Raw genomic sequence first — 15,118 nt, 5'->3', positions numbered from 1 at the left:
AGCAACAGCCCATGTTTGACCTTGAAGGGCTCCAGATAATAATACGAAAAAGATAACATCTCTGGTAATAAATTAATGTCAACTGGGTCATCAGCAACTTTTTCCTGTGGAGCACTAAACACAGTTCTAGAAATTGAGTCAGAGATTTTTTTCATGAATAAGGATGTAAAAATCTACCTCTGTGGGCTGCACTTCTCGTCACCACGCTCTGAGATGAATTGAACTGGACATTACAGGACACCTCTCCTCTGGTCCAGTTTTCCGGGGAGATGGAGATATGACTTATAAAGGTAAAGTCCCCATTTATGTCTTGGGTCAATCTTGTCTGCCCTTCACCTGGGCTCCTAGAGATGTCCCAGGACACCCAGACTGGTCCGGAAACATCCCTGACCACACAGGCCAGAGGGACAGGGCTGCGAAGCATATTCTGCTGTAGTGGGGCGGTCACAAGCTCCACCGATGTCCTTTCTGTGTAACTGTCTGAAAAGGGGACAAAGAAAACCATTGACTACTACATATTATCTGGTGCAAAAGGCCAGGCAAAATGTAAAATTACACAGAATGTAGTTTTTTTTTTTTTTTTTTTAAAGTTTTTATTGAAATTAGACAAATCAAATAATACAGATTTTGCGGCTGTGCGATACACAAATAACCAATCAGTAGCAGCATTGTGACATTTCCGGTCCTGAAATAAACAATACCACACCATGAATGCAACCGACAACAAGACCCCATCTGCCAATCCATCATCAACACCTGCCCGAACCCGAACCAGGGGGATCCCTGACCCGTGAGCTGTCTCCAGGGTACTAAAGACGTCCCCCTCCCCTGCCCTCATTTCTAACATGGGAAAACGCCACGCGGTGTACAGTACCCGACCCCAGGAGCTCAATATCCCCGCGTCGACACCCCAGCTGGACCCCTACATCTTCGTAATAGTGGGTTGGCACGACCTACCCCACTCCAGTGGGAGCTATTCCGGGATTCGGGGATGGCGGGGTCGAGTCAGGCAAGCCTGCAATGTATGTTTTATAAGGGCCCCAGATGTCCCTAGGACGCGCTATCGTTGGGAGGAGACTAGAGTAGATCTCGCTATTCGTGCTGCAGAAAGCCATGGCTGTAAGCCATGTCTTGGACGTGGGAGCTGTCTTCCTCCCCCAGTGCTTTGCTATCTCCCGCTTGGCCAGAAGAAGCCCTAGAGAGGCCAGTTTACGGACATTCTTTGGGAAATTGACCGTATAACCCAGCAGTGCGACCTCAGGAGTGGGAATGAGTGTAAGCCCTAGCATCTCTTCTAGGATCTTGTGAACCTGAGCCCAGAATGTCTGCAGTCTCGGACACGTCCAGGCCATGTGTGCAAAATCGGCATGTGGTGCAGCGCATTTCCAGCAGGCGTGCGGCCGCGCGGGATCAATGGCGTGGAGTCTAACCGGGGTCATATACCAACGGCGTAGGAATTTATAATGTAGGAGTTTGTGACGGCTATTCAATGACACTGTGTCGGTGACCTTGCAACATGCCGTCCATTGTTCGTCCGTGATAGGCCTACCAAGGTCTGTCCCCCACTCCTCCCGCGCACGATCATCCGCACAGGGGACCCGCGCCGCGCACGCCCTGTACAGCTTGGAAACAATATGTGCCCCCGTATCGGCGTCAATCAGGATGGTGAGAGGTTCAAGGGAGGCCGGCTCGAGGGGGAATCCCTGAATCTCCGCCCGGGCGGCGCAATAGAGCCGGCGAAGAACGGACCGGTCCATGAATGTAGCGTCACTTAATCGCGCGTCCTCTGACGCCGAGAAAATGTGCCCACCCGGGTACAAGTCCCCGATACTGGTGAGGTCAAATTTCGTCAACGTTCGTCGCACCAGTGCTTCATCCGTGCCAGGCAACAGCCCAGGGTTGGGTATCGGGAGGGAAGACGAATACAGCAGAGGCTGAGCCAAATAGCGCGAGAGCCTGTTCCATGCCCAGCTGGCGGTAGACACGGTTTGAATGTCCTTTGGGTCCCTGGGGACACCTTTGGGCAACACCGTCGACAGGCGACCCGGGAGGACAAAGTCCGCCTCTGGGCGAAGGAATGGGATCCGAGCATCAGGGTGATACCAGGCATAGGCATGGGCACACTGAGCGACTAAATAGTATAAATATAAATCCGGCACTCCAAGGCCGCCACGATCTTGTGGGAGTGTGAGGGTCGCCCAGCGGATCCGGGGGTGTTTCCCGCCCCAGACCAGCCTAATCATGAGGGACCGCAGTGTGGAGAAGAAGGCCCGGGTCAGAGGGATAGGGATGTTATTGAAAAGATACAAGAATTTGGGGAGCACTATCATTTTAAGAATAGCTATCCTGGCGGACATAGAGAGCGGGAGCCGCAACCACCCATCCACCTGAGTCTCCAGCCGCGCAATCGCGCGGCCATAGTTGAGGCGGATGATTTCGTCCGTGTTCAAATGTATTTGTATGCCCAAGTATCGCACCGAGTCTGAGCACCACTCAAGAGGGAACTCACATTGCCATGGGGAGGTGCCGATAGTCAGTGGGAAGATGATGGACTTATGCCAGTTTATGCCCAGGCCCGAATGGCTACCGAAACGAAGGATCTCCTGTATCAAGGGGGCCAGGTTGGCCTGCGGCTCCCTGACATACAGGATTGTGTCATCGGCATAAAGAGAGGCCAGCAATGGGCCCGTCCGAAACTGGAGACCCCTGTGGAGGTGCCGCTCTTGGAAATGCCGAATCAGGGGGTCCATAGCCAAAATGAACAAGAGCGGTGAAAGCGGGCAACCCTGCCGCGTACCGCGCGTGAGTGAGAATGGGCGAGAGAGCGTGCTGTTGAGACGCAAACGGGCCGTAGGGCGACTATAAAGGAGTCTGACGGTCGCCAGGAAGTTCATGGGCATGCCCATGCGCTCCATGACGGAAAGAAAGAAAGGCCACCCCAAAGAATCGAACGCTTTTTCGGTGTCTAGGAGGATCGCGGCAGCCGGAGTGGTCGGGTTAATTCTGTGCAGAACCGTGAAGAGCGTTCGCAAATTAAGCGACGTCGAGCGGCGGGGGACAAAGCCGGACTGTGCGGGCGATATAATGAATTCCATCAGCTGGGAAAGCCTGTTGGCCACTATTTTGGCCAAGATCTTATAGTCAGTGTTTAAGAGGGAGAGGGGCCTGTGCGACCCACACAATGTAGGGTCCTTATTCGGCTTCGGGAGCAGCACAATGACCGCCTCACTAAGAGTTGACGGGAGGGAGCCACGTTCCAAGGCCTCCGCATACACTTCTATTAGCTTGGGCGCCAGCAGATCCGAAAAGGCCTTGTAGAAGTCAGCGGAGAAGCCATCAAGGCCCGGGGCAGAAGAGCCCCGGAGCACCTTGATCGCCCCCCGCACCTCCGCCACCGTTATAGGTTCCGCCATGAACTCCTGCATGCCCTTATCCAGGAACACCAGAGCGATTTCAGATAAATAGGCCGCACGCGCGGCCGCGGAGTCACCCAACTTGGTGGTGTATAGATCTGTGTAGTAGGCCAGGAACTCGTCCCGGATCTCAGCGGGCGTTGTGCGGAGCTCCCCGTCCGTGCCCCGCACCTCGGCGATCAGGGACTTGCTGTATGGTGGTCGCAAGGCCTGCGCTAGCGTGCGCCCTGGTCTGTCCCCCTCTCCATACCTACGCGCAACCTGGTATTTCCCCAGATACAGGATCTCCCTGTCCGCGGCCTCCCGGAAGTCAGATAACAGTCGTAAGCGCCTGGTAAATACCTCGTCCGCGGGTGCTTGCTGCGCCTCAGTGTCTAGCGCGTCTAGCTGTGTCTCCAGTTGTGTTATTGTGGCGCGCAATACTTTCAGGACCCCCGCGTGCTTAGCAATGCAGACCCCTCTGATGTATGCCTTGAACCCATCCCAGAGCACTGCCCACGAGTCCACCGAGCCAGTATTTATGGTGAAGTAGTCCTCTATCGCCTCGGAAACCTCGTGCACAAAAAGGTCATCCAGCAGCGCCCTCCCAGGGAAGCGCCACTGCCGCTCAAATCCCTCAGGTCGAGGAACGTCTAAGCCAAGCAGGACTGGAGAGTGGTCCGAGTACGTTCTCGGGAACGTCCTCAACGCGCGGAACCAAGGGGACAGGCCCGGGGAGAGGAGCCAGTAGTCAATTCTGGTCCAAGTGTTGTGCTGCCCTGAAAAGTGTGTGTAGTCAGTAGTGTTTGGGTGTCGCCTGCGCCATATATCCGTCAACAAGAATCGACGGCAAAGGTCCTGGAATGCGCGCCTTGCCCTAGGCTTAGAGTTTGTGGCCCCAGAGGTGCTATCCAGCCCCACATCCAGCAACATGTTTAGGTCGCCGCCCAGCAAAACGCCAGCCGGCGCCAGGGTTACCAGATGGGCCGCAAGCGCATTGAAAAAATCCGGGGAATCAGTGTTGGGGGCATACACACAGACAAGAGTAACAACATGGCCCATCAAGACCCCCTGTACAATACAGTAGCGCCCCTCCCTGTCCCCCAGGAACGTTTGGCATTGAAACGGGACTCTCTTATGGATCAGCACCGCAGTGCCTCTGGCGTAATTACTATAATTAGCGAAGTATCGGTGAGCGCCCCAGGAAGCCACAAAGCGGGAGGGCATGGGGCCATGCAGATGAGTCTCTTGGAGAAAAGCAATGTCCACCTGATGCCGATTTAAGTAATGCAGTACTTGTTTGCATTTACTCCGGTTGTTCAGGCCCCGGACATTCCAAGTCATTAACGATAGATTGAGAGGAGCTTCATTCAAACCTATGTGGGCCATTGATGCCAGTCAGCAAGTGATGGGAGCAGCAAAATCGGGATGTCACTGTGTATCAATAAAGTTCGTTCACACATAGCCGTAGTAGTAGAATCAAAATTGCTTACCCCAACCCCCCTCCCCCCGCCCAGCCAAACCACGCAAACGTGAGGCAATCCCAATTCTGGAAAAAAAGAAGAACATAGCTCTAGGCAGGAATACCCAGTGTAACCAAACAACAAAAAGTAGAGCATCGTAACAGAAAACGATCCCAGCGGTTTCAACCAAAGGGGGGTGACAACGATCCGCAATCAACCCAGCGCTGCAGAACCAATATACTCCAAATGTTAGTACGTCCTCAAATAACCAAAGTCAAAACAGTGCAAAGTTCAGTAACGGGCGCAGTCTCAGCCGACACCGGAGGATGAGAACAGGTCCTGGCTGCCCGCAGACCCACTACCAGGGGGAGACCGTCCACCCTCATCTCCCCCCGGCGGGCCCCCGCGCGGCTTGTAGGTACGGCAAAACTCCTGCACCGCAGCGGGATTGTCAAATAGCCGAGCTCGGCCATCAACCTCGACCCGGAGCCGGGCCGGATAGAGCATGCCATATTTAAGGCCCAGGTTCCGGAGCGCCGCCTTCACCCCCGCATACTTACGCCTGGCCTCCTGGACCATGGCGGTGAAGTCTGGGTAGAATGAGAGTCTTGCACCTTGCCAAGTAATCTCGCCCTTCTCTCTGGCAAGCCGCAAGGCCGTGTCACGGTCTCGGAAGTTCATAATGCGGGCAATCAGGGGGCGAGGCGGGAGCCCCGGGTTAGGCCTCGGCCCCAGGGAGCGGTGGGCACGCTCCACCACGAAGCCAGGAGTGAAGGAGTCTCTCCCAAAGATATCAGCCAACAGTTGTTCCACAAAAACATCCAGCCGGCCCGTGGCCGTGGACTCCGGAACCCCAATAATCCGTACATTGTTTCGCCGACTGCGCGATTCCAAATCTTCGTTTTTGCTGGCCACTTCCTTCAGTATGCGCTCCAATCTGTCCACCCTTTTGATCTCCTGTACCGATTTATCCTCCACTGCCGAGATCCGGGCCTCAGCCTCTCCCAAACGCTTGTCATGGGCCTGGATTTTGGCCCCCATAGTTTCCAGCGTCTTATTTAGGGCGTCAAAGCGACCATCCAGGGCCCTGAAGCCGGCACGCATCTCCTGTAGCCAGTCCGGGGCCGGAGCCTGGGTCGTCGCGCCGCCGGTCGCCCCATCAGCCGGGTCCAGCATGTCAGGGGGGTTATCCGTGGGCTGCTCAGACAGTTTCTCGAATTGCAGCGTTTTCTGTTTGGGGTCCTTGCGACCCATTCTCACAACCGCCAGACGTGTGGAGCGCAAGGGAGGCGATGGTGCGATGGAGCCAATCTGGTCTGGAGTACTGATGATGGTGGGCCCACCGGGCACCGGACAGATCACGTCCTCACTGCGCAGCAGGCAAGAGCCACGACTCTGTGTAGCCAGCAGGTCCCCAATGGAACATCAAGTGCGCCATCGCGATGTGGTCAGCAGCCACGATTCGGCGCCGCCGGGAGGGGCAAGGGAGGAACGCAACAACCAGCCGCGGAGCACATGGCAAAACCCGAGAGGGCCCAAGTGACGAGGGCGAGACAACCCGGGCGTCGGGCCCAGCGCAGGGCCCCAACCGCCCCCCCCACCGCCAGCAGGCCGTCCCGCCACACCTCCCAGGCTCCCCGACCGGATTAGTCCGGGGCCCCAGGGAGGAGACAACGAGTGAGGCCGCGGCCGGAGCGCAGGGCCAGAGCCGTGCGCCCGGTCGCCCCCCGGCCCGCAACGGCGTAGGGAGAAAGAAGCGTGCCCCCGCCAGCCAGCACCCCGGTGCTCAATGCCCCCCCCTCCGAGCCCCCCGGGTACCTGTCTCTCGGCCGGCCGCCCTCCTCGCACTCGAGTCCCCCGATCCCGGATCAGCCCGCCATCTTGGGCCTCAGGATGGTGTGCTCATCTCCGGGCGCCCCCGCGGCCCGGGAGGTCCGCTCTGTATCCCAGCGCACTCCGGGGTCTTAGTAGGGTCAGCGGCAGCGTCTGGCGTCCCGCGCCCGCATCAGGAGGGCGAGGAAAGCAGGGTTTGCGCCGGGTCGATGGCGGAGCTTCAACGCCGTGCGGCCATCTTAGCCCGCGGCTTGGCCACGCCCCCACACAGAATGTAGTTAATGAAATAAACAAGCAATGGATATGAGATACCTTTGGAGGTATAGTTGATTGAATTTTACAACAAACTCTGCGGGAAAGTTAGAGTTTGACAGACAGAGTACTCATTCACAAACATAATGGACTACCCTGTCCTTCAAAAAGACAGACCACCCGACCTATTTAGGGTTGGGAAGACTGTCATCATTCTGTCGATGGTTCTCTTTTTGGCTGCTTTCATTGAACACTTTTTCTGATTCCCCAAGGAGTAGGGTGCATCAGAGGAAGGGCATTACACTGCCCGCCCTATTTTGGATGGATTGTGTGAGGTAAATGTTTTGTGTCCGAAAAAATAAACAATGACCTCACACTCAGAAAAAAACCTCACTGGGTGTGGGGGTTATTAGTTTTCTGTTTTTGAATAACAAACTCCAAATTTTGGGGTTTATTTTTGGAAAACAGAAGTTTGTAAAAGTTTGGAAGACAGTCCTCAAAACAGAGGGCAGTCATCCACCGAACATTGTGTACCTTGTTAGGAACCGCCATTCTGTCAAAGTACAGGGATCACTGATCCGGGCCAGTGGTGAATTATGTTCTTGATAAACCATAGTTTGTTAGGGAGGCAGACGTAATGTGCTCCTTCACCCAGATGTACAGAGTACCAGCTAGTAAACTCTAAAATATAGATCTGGCCCTCTGTCTCAATCCTTCTCTGGGTGAGCCCCAAATTTTAAATTCCCTTTCCCCTCAGCTTTGCTGACGGTCTTGCAAATAGCTTCTATTCAGCCATTAACTTTACTTTTTTAGTCTTGTAAGACCTTCATGCAGTGCTTTAGTACCATGCTGGTCCTAAACTACTGGTGAGGGAGAGGGGAGGGCCTTGTAGCTGTGAGGTTGGACCACTACTGCAAAATGCACAATGAAATGTACCTCACATAAAATAATTATACAATGTTTGCCAATGAATATAAAAGCAGTTAATCAGTTGATCTACAGAGTAGTTATCAATTAAATATAGAGAGATTTTTTTATTTAACATATACACATTTTCTACAGGCTTACCATATCATATGTCACTGAGAACATCAGTCATACAAATTAGCAAATTGATTCAAAGGCTTTTTGGTGAGTTAAAAGTAGTGTGAGCTGTTACCCAACTTTGGCAAGCATTGTATGATCATCTTAGTGAGGTACTTTTAATTGTGCACCTTAGTACCGTGCTAACCTCTTCTGTTTCCTCAACTCCCCTCAATTCACATTTGCTTGCTTCCAAGGCATCCTTTCCAACCCACTGCTGTTCTGATATGAGTATTAAGAATGCCTTTTGCTCCACGCCCCTTTCTACCCAATGTTGCACATGGTTTCTGGGCTCGATGTTAGCCATATTGTTGTTACTTTTGTATTTGTCCTTGAAATCCTACTACCCACTTTGTTTAAGTCATATTTATATCTGCATTTGTTTACCAATGTTTAATGTATTGTGCAGTGCAAGTCTGTTTCCATTGTGGGCCTGTTTCATTCTAAACAATAAGATAACCAAATATAAGTATTCGGCTGGGAGAGGTCAGCTTGTTTCATGGGTCGCAGTGAATTAGCATCAATTCTTTGAAGATTACAGTTCAAACTGAGACCAGGGGACTGTTTCACACCTTGACATATCACTTTTATTGTGATTTAACATTTTCAGAAGCAGCAAATATCACAAAGGCCACATAAAGAGGCATCTTTCCAATGTAACAATAAGTACAGAATTGAAGACAGATAAGGTTGGGGGTGGATAAGACTGTGTTAAATTTGCTCTCTGAAGGTGTCAAGCTGTCTTGAAAGTATTATCATTTCAAAGAAAAGAAAAGAACCTGATTGCAAAAATAAAACCCTTGCACTCTTAGAACATGTAGTCCCTGCTTGTGAACCTCTCAAAACACAGTTGACATCAAGCAACATCTCATAAGTCTAACAATTTCTTAGGAAACACTTATTCTCATTATCACTGCGACAGCATCCTTCAGTTGTCTCCCAAGCAACACAAATATACTGGAAAGACCTATTTTTATTGTGAGCGGAACACAACCAGACTACCAGATGCCCTGCTGGACGTCCAGACTCACACTGCACCATTGTTAGAGGAGGCGGGAAATCAGTGCTATAGAGTACAAGCGCCTTGACACCCTCGGGTAATTGTTTGCGCTCTATAAGTCGCCATTTCATTTCATTCCTACAGCGTGGGACACAGCCAAACTAACAGAGGCCGTGCTGGACTTTCAGGCCCACAGTGCATCATTGGAGGAGGAGGCAGGACATCTGCGCTATAAAGCACACATTTGAATCCCAGATGAACACTGGGCCAAGACAGGCCCATTTGAGCCTATCAGAGACGGGAAGAGACAGGGAGGAGCCACCCCTCTGAGATCTTGGATTTTGGATTTTTCATCTAATATTTCATTTACATTTTCTAAGACGTTTTTGTAAGGTCAACATGGGTAAGAGAAAGTCTACAAGTCTTACTGGTGGTAAGGACTGTGCAGCTACTTCTTCGATAGCTAAACATTTGACAGAAGTGATGGGAATAATGACCAATGAAATTGCCAGTGTCAAGGAGGGACTCGAGGTAGTACAGAGTGCGTGTATGATGCACTTAAATCTCCATCCACTAATAAGACTCTAGTTGTGTAACAAAAGCAAGTTGATGTTATTGAAGTACCTTTAAACAATCCTTGTGTCTCAAATGCACCTATGTCTATCACCAGTATTACTACCTCCTCAATAATCCACTAGCCACCAGCAAAAACGCAAAAAGAAGTTGCAAGAGTTACGCAGCTATAAATTAAACAGGTGACACATGTGAGTGGTGCGGTTAATTGTAAGTGCAGAGGACGTTTGGGCTTTATAAGAAAGGAGGACATTTCTACTTTGCTATATGAGAAATTAAAAACCGTTCTAGTATCTTTGGAGGGATCCATAATGAATCTCTTTGATCTAGTAAATACTAGATTAAAGTGTTTTGAAACTTCCTTATTCAAATAGGTGGAGTGTATTAACAGCTCTAAAGGTAATCCCATAATTGACATGACAAATTTTAAAAATAGAGATCAGATGGAGAGGGTGACGCTAAAGAAAGCTGTTAGAGCTTATGATGAGCAGGAAAGATCACATGGTCGAGAATGCAGGGTGCGAGGTACCGTAGTGTATAAACTTGCATCTAAATTTCCTTTAGAAGCATCTGTTGGTCTGACTCCTGCTCATTCTCCTCCAGCATTTGTGGCGCTGCCATTGCCATTAACCTCTGAGGCTACACCTTATTTGTAGTGTTAAATAATGTCCCTCCCCAGGAAATATCCATTACAACGCAGTCATTACATCGCACTGCTTTTACAACACAACTGTTACAATGCAACCGCCTTTACATCACATGCCATTACAATGCTACAACGCATGCCATTAAAACGCATACCATTACAACGCATGCCATTACAACGCATTATAAGGTAAGTAAAGGAGATTTTAGTTTTAGGGTGGGTATGGGTTTTGGGGTAGATGGGAATAGTAATTTTTACCCCTACAATACCCAACACTTTCCCTACTGTTGCAATGACTGGAGTGGGAATAGTAATTTGTACCCCTGCACTATCCAACACTTACCCTACTGTTGCACTCACTGGAGTGGGAATAGTAATTTTACCCCTAGACTATCCAACACTCACCCTACTGTTGTCCCAAAAGTATTATGTGTTGTAATGGTATGCGTTGTAAAGGTATGTGTTGCAATGGAATGCGTTGTAATGGTAGTTTTAAAAATGCATTGTGATGATATGCGTTGTAAAATCATGCGTTGTAATGGATGTTGCGATGTAAAAACTGCGTTGTAATTGTTTGCGTTGTAATGTCATACATTCTCCTCCCCACTATCTCAACTAGCCTGAGAATTGGTATGAATTGAGAAACAAGACTGTACATTGGTTATCTAAAGGGTTAGGATGTACACCTCGTCTCTTTGATGTTATATTTATGTTGAGAGTGTTACCTTGCATGAGGTTGAGAAATACAACCTGTCCCAGTGACTGTGTGGTAGAGAACTTTAGAAGTCCTACTTTCGCAGGTCATATTATGTCCTGATTGAATCCCTCTGCTTGACATTGTAGCATGATTAAAGTTGTTTTGTTGGGTTATTTTAATAAACCCGCTGATTATAGAAAACTGGGACCAGTGCCTTCTCTGGTGAAGATGGCCGTAGTTATGGAACAAGTATTCAATATTGATTCCTGCAATAGATTTACTCCTCCTGATCTTATTAAAAAACTTGATTGACAAAGTGGGTCGAAGACCAGGAAAGCCAGGATCTGATTGAAAACGTGGGGAAGATTGATATTCGCCATTGAGGCCAAAGATGACAGCGCCTTAAATTAATATTTCTGTGGGTTTTTTTGAAGGAATTAACTGCTCCTTCAGTTGAGGCATAGATCCCAGCTTTGGAGTGAATTAGGTATTTTAGCAGCATTTATCAACAGTCACCAGAGGTGAATCTCGCCATTGTTCCATTTAAGAATTTAGGTACTGTTCCATCTCATTTGAGTTGACTAATGCGTGCTCTGCTGTTAAAAAGAGCAAGCTTGGTAAAGCCCAAGGCTTAGACGGTTTCTTTATGGACATGTAAAAAAAGAATATGGATGTTTGGAGTCCCATTTAAGTAGTGTTTTAAAAGTGCTTGCAGACAGCGATTTTCCATCTACGTGGCCGCAGTCCTTCATAATCCCAATCTTTAAAAAAGGGAACAGAGCGGATCCAAAATGCTACCGACCTATCTCTTTATTAGATTCTACAGGAAAGTTGATAGAGAGAATATTATTGGAAAGAGTGGAATATTGGGAGGAGAAAAATTCTAATCTGTAGGATACTCAATCAGGTTTCAATAAAGGATTGGGTACAGTACCAGTGTTTAAATTTTTATATTTTAATCAGTAAGTACTCTGTAGACAGGAAGTGGTTTGTTCATCTGGGCTTTATGGACATTTGCTGTGCATTTGACTTTGTTAACTACACAGTTATGGGCCATTGTGAATTCTTTAGGCCCGCTGTTATTTCAAATGTATACCAAACGATAGCTGAGTTCCATTTTTGTCCTAATGGTAAGTGTACAGATGCCTTTAGGATCAAACTGGGAGTTAAATAGTGGTGTGTGCTTGCTTGCTTTTTATTTACACTTTCTATTAATGATCTAGAGAAGTTATTGGTTGATGTTTGTTCCAATATGCTACAGATTGCTGCTCGTCCAATACCTGTTTTACTCTGTGCGGATGCGCAGTTTTAATGGTGAGAACAGCAAGTTGCCTACAGAAATGAATTAATTCCTTTGTGCTTATCATGCACCAACTGGGCAGTAAAACAAATGTAAATATACCCTTCACAATGATTTGTGAACAGGGGGTTGCAAAGTCACAACCTCATACCATTTTTGCTGACCAGATTACCAAAGTATGCACTTTTCCGTACTTGGGGATCCAAATTGATTCTCTTGGTAAGCGGATCCATTTGAGGAGCATCAGGAATCAGCAGTTTTGAAATAATAAAGGAAGTGTTTAGGTTTGTCGCAAAACTGAGCTCCAAACCCCTTAGGGAGATGTGCAATATTTAAAGGAACACGTCTCTTTCTATTGCTCGTTTTGACGCTGGTCTATCAGGCTGAGTAGATTGTGGTGCTAGAACATTAAATACCTTCTTAAGAAGGCAACTGGCCGTCCCGCACAGATGCTCAACTTACCTTTGTCACAGGGAACTGGGTTTAGCCTTTTCAGAGGACATGATTCAACTACATCCGTTACTCGTGTGGCATTCAATATGGTCCAAACCAGAGGCTACCTTCTATAGGGCTCTATTTCGTGAGTATTACTCAGTAATTGCAGTAAGAATGACCCCATATTTTCAGGGTCGGGGGTGAGAAAAGGAAGACCCAGCTAAGTCAGCATTCTCCCAAACTATTACCACATGAAACAAACGTAGCTTAATAGTAGCTCAATATTAGAGACTTTATGCTCCTGATTTCTGGACTAGAACTTATTCCACTAGCCGCCTTTTGTGTCGCTCTAACCAGGACCATTGGACTATTCTTAGAAATTGATGGGATGACCTCAACTCCCCCTGCCACGTTCCCCAGGGGGCCATGCTTCATCATTGGTCATCCTGCGCTCACCAAAGAATCCTCTTTTGGTGGGCGGGTCCTAAAATACATTGAGGGTACTTGCAGAAATAAGGGGTGAAGGATCCAGGCAAGGAGGTAAACATAAAAGTCCATATCATTTGCCCCAATAAAATATCCCTTTTATTAGTGGGGTGGTGAAGAGATAGTTAAAACTTACTATGCGATGTAATAGGAGAATCTTATTACTCCTACATCCAGCAGGTCGACATGTTTCAGCCGTATCCAATGGCATGTGTAGGCCGGGGACTTTCGTCAGGACCGGGATCCCTATTTTGCCCTATATTAAGTCCCTGACTTCAATCATACATGAGCAACACTCAATCAATACCCTTGTAATGTTTCAGCTGGTAAGATAAGTAATTGCTTCTCATTCAGTGTTCATGGGGTGCTGTCCATGTATATACAAAACAAAAGATAACATAAATCCAAAAAATCTCAATATTGAAATAAACTCACAGTAATTAAAAGACAGGCACATGGAACATATAAGAACATAAACAAACAGGGAGACTGTGCTCCTCAAAGTAGCATTCTGTGTCAACTGTGTGTACACTGCAATCATAGTAAGCCAACATTTTTCACATAACCAAAGGTGGTATCCACTGCAAACCACACTGTGATTAAATGTGCATGTATATACCATACACACATGCTCATTCATCATATTACCATCACTGAGGAAGCTCCAGGACTCATGGAGGAGTGAACAAATAGAGCCTTATATGCCTTGTGTGGGACAATATGTATTATAAGCAATACTCCACAATTAAACTAACAGGGTGCCTGGCAAGGGGAATTCACTTACTTCTTCAAAGGTCTCTCCCTGCGTCTTACACCTACTAAGCATTCCTTTCTCCTCCAAGCAAAAACTGGTAGTGTTGTTTGAGGGCTTTAGGAATACATGCGCGGTGCATGTAATAGACGGTTAGGTATTCATAAATCTCAATGAGTCATGGGAATCTTTCTCCTAAAGGGTAGGCTTGTGCATGGTGCACGCATATTGTGAGTGGCAATCCTAGAGAAAATGGACCACAGGGTGCGGAGTCGTGGGTATGCTACGCCGGTATGTTTAATTAAAGAACTCTTGACACGGACAACATATCAGGTAAAAAGCAGACTATGTTAAATAGTAATTATCATGTATACAAATGTTCCTAAGGGGAACTCATTCCTTTATTCATCGAATTGATTACATGCCAATTAGTCCCAGAACTGCTAGGATAAATTATTCAATTTAAAAATTGGGGATTTAACAAACTGAGTAATATATCATTAACAGACCTATGATCATGTCCTTGTGCGAGAGACAGCGATTCAAAAAGATCTGTTGAGCATAGTGAATATGGTTGTCAACTACAGTAAATTTCTCTACTTGGACCCTTCTGTTTGTTTAATTTGACGTGCTCACCAAAAACCAATATCCTATGCAATAGGCATTTAAAACTCAGCCAGACCAAAGATACAGACCTTCAAAGAGCGATTAAAATTATAATTGTCCGTATTCAAGTCACCCATGCAAACAGGTCACTCACTTGGCAACATGGAGCCAGGGTATGTCGTTGTTTAGGTCTCGTATTTTTGGTTTCAAATTATACACCCAGTGTTGTTCCCTAATAAAACGTTTCTGAGCAATATTGTGGTTTTGTCTGAGATTTGTTTTTTTAAGACTACCCATTCTAGGTCCTTATCTGAGTGTTTTTGTTCCATATAGTGTGTAGTCATACGTGTAGTACTTTTCTTACGTCTGATATTACTCCGTTGTTCCCCTATCCTGATTCCTATCTTCCATGTCTTCATGCCCATATATCTTATTGAACAGGGGCATGTTATCATATAGATGGCATTTTCACTATTGCGGTTTGTGTGATGCTTCACCACCTATGGACGCTTTGTTCAGATATCTCATTCCTGATAGGCCTTTGAAAATGGACAAACAGAACAATTTCCACACTGGAAATGTCCCGGCACTGCGGGTAGGT

The 15,118-nt window shown here is 47.8% G+C and overlaps 1 protein-coding gene across 1 annotated transcript in view; it reads right to left on the bottom strand.

Moving 5' to 3' along the window:
* LOC146772859 (uncharacterized) overlaps nt 1-15,118 on the bottom strand; it is a 94,520-nt gene that overhangs the window by 29,937 nt on the left and 49,465 nt on the right. Inside the window, exon 4 of the mRNA XM_085637037.1 lies at nt 178-480. Coding sequence (XP_085493163.1) covers nt 178-480 — 303 coding nt within the window. The remainder of the gene's footprint in view (nt 1-177; nt 481-15,118) is intronic.

The sequence above is a fragment of the Triturus cristatus genome, chromosome 12 (assembly GCF_964204655.1).
Source record: "Triturus cristatus chromosome 12, aTriCri1.1, whole genome shotgun sequence".
Lineage (NCBI taxonomy): Eukaryota > Metazoa > Chordata > Amphibia > Caudata > Salamandridae > Triturus > Triturus cristatus.
Note: the sequence above shows the minus strand (reverse complement) of the source record. Positions and strands in the feature narration are given on the sequence as shown.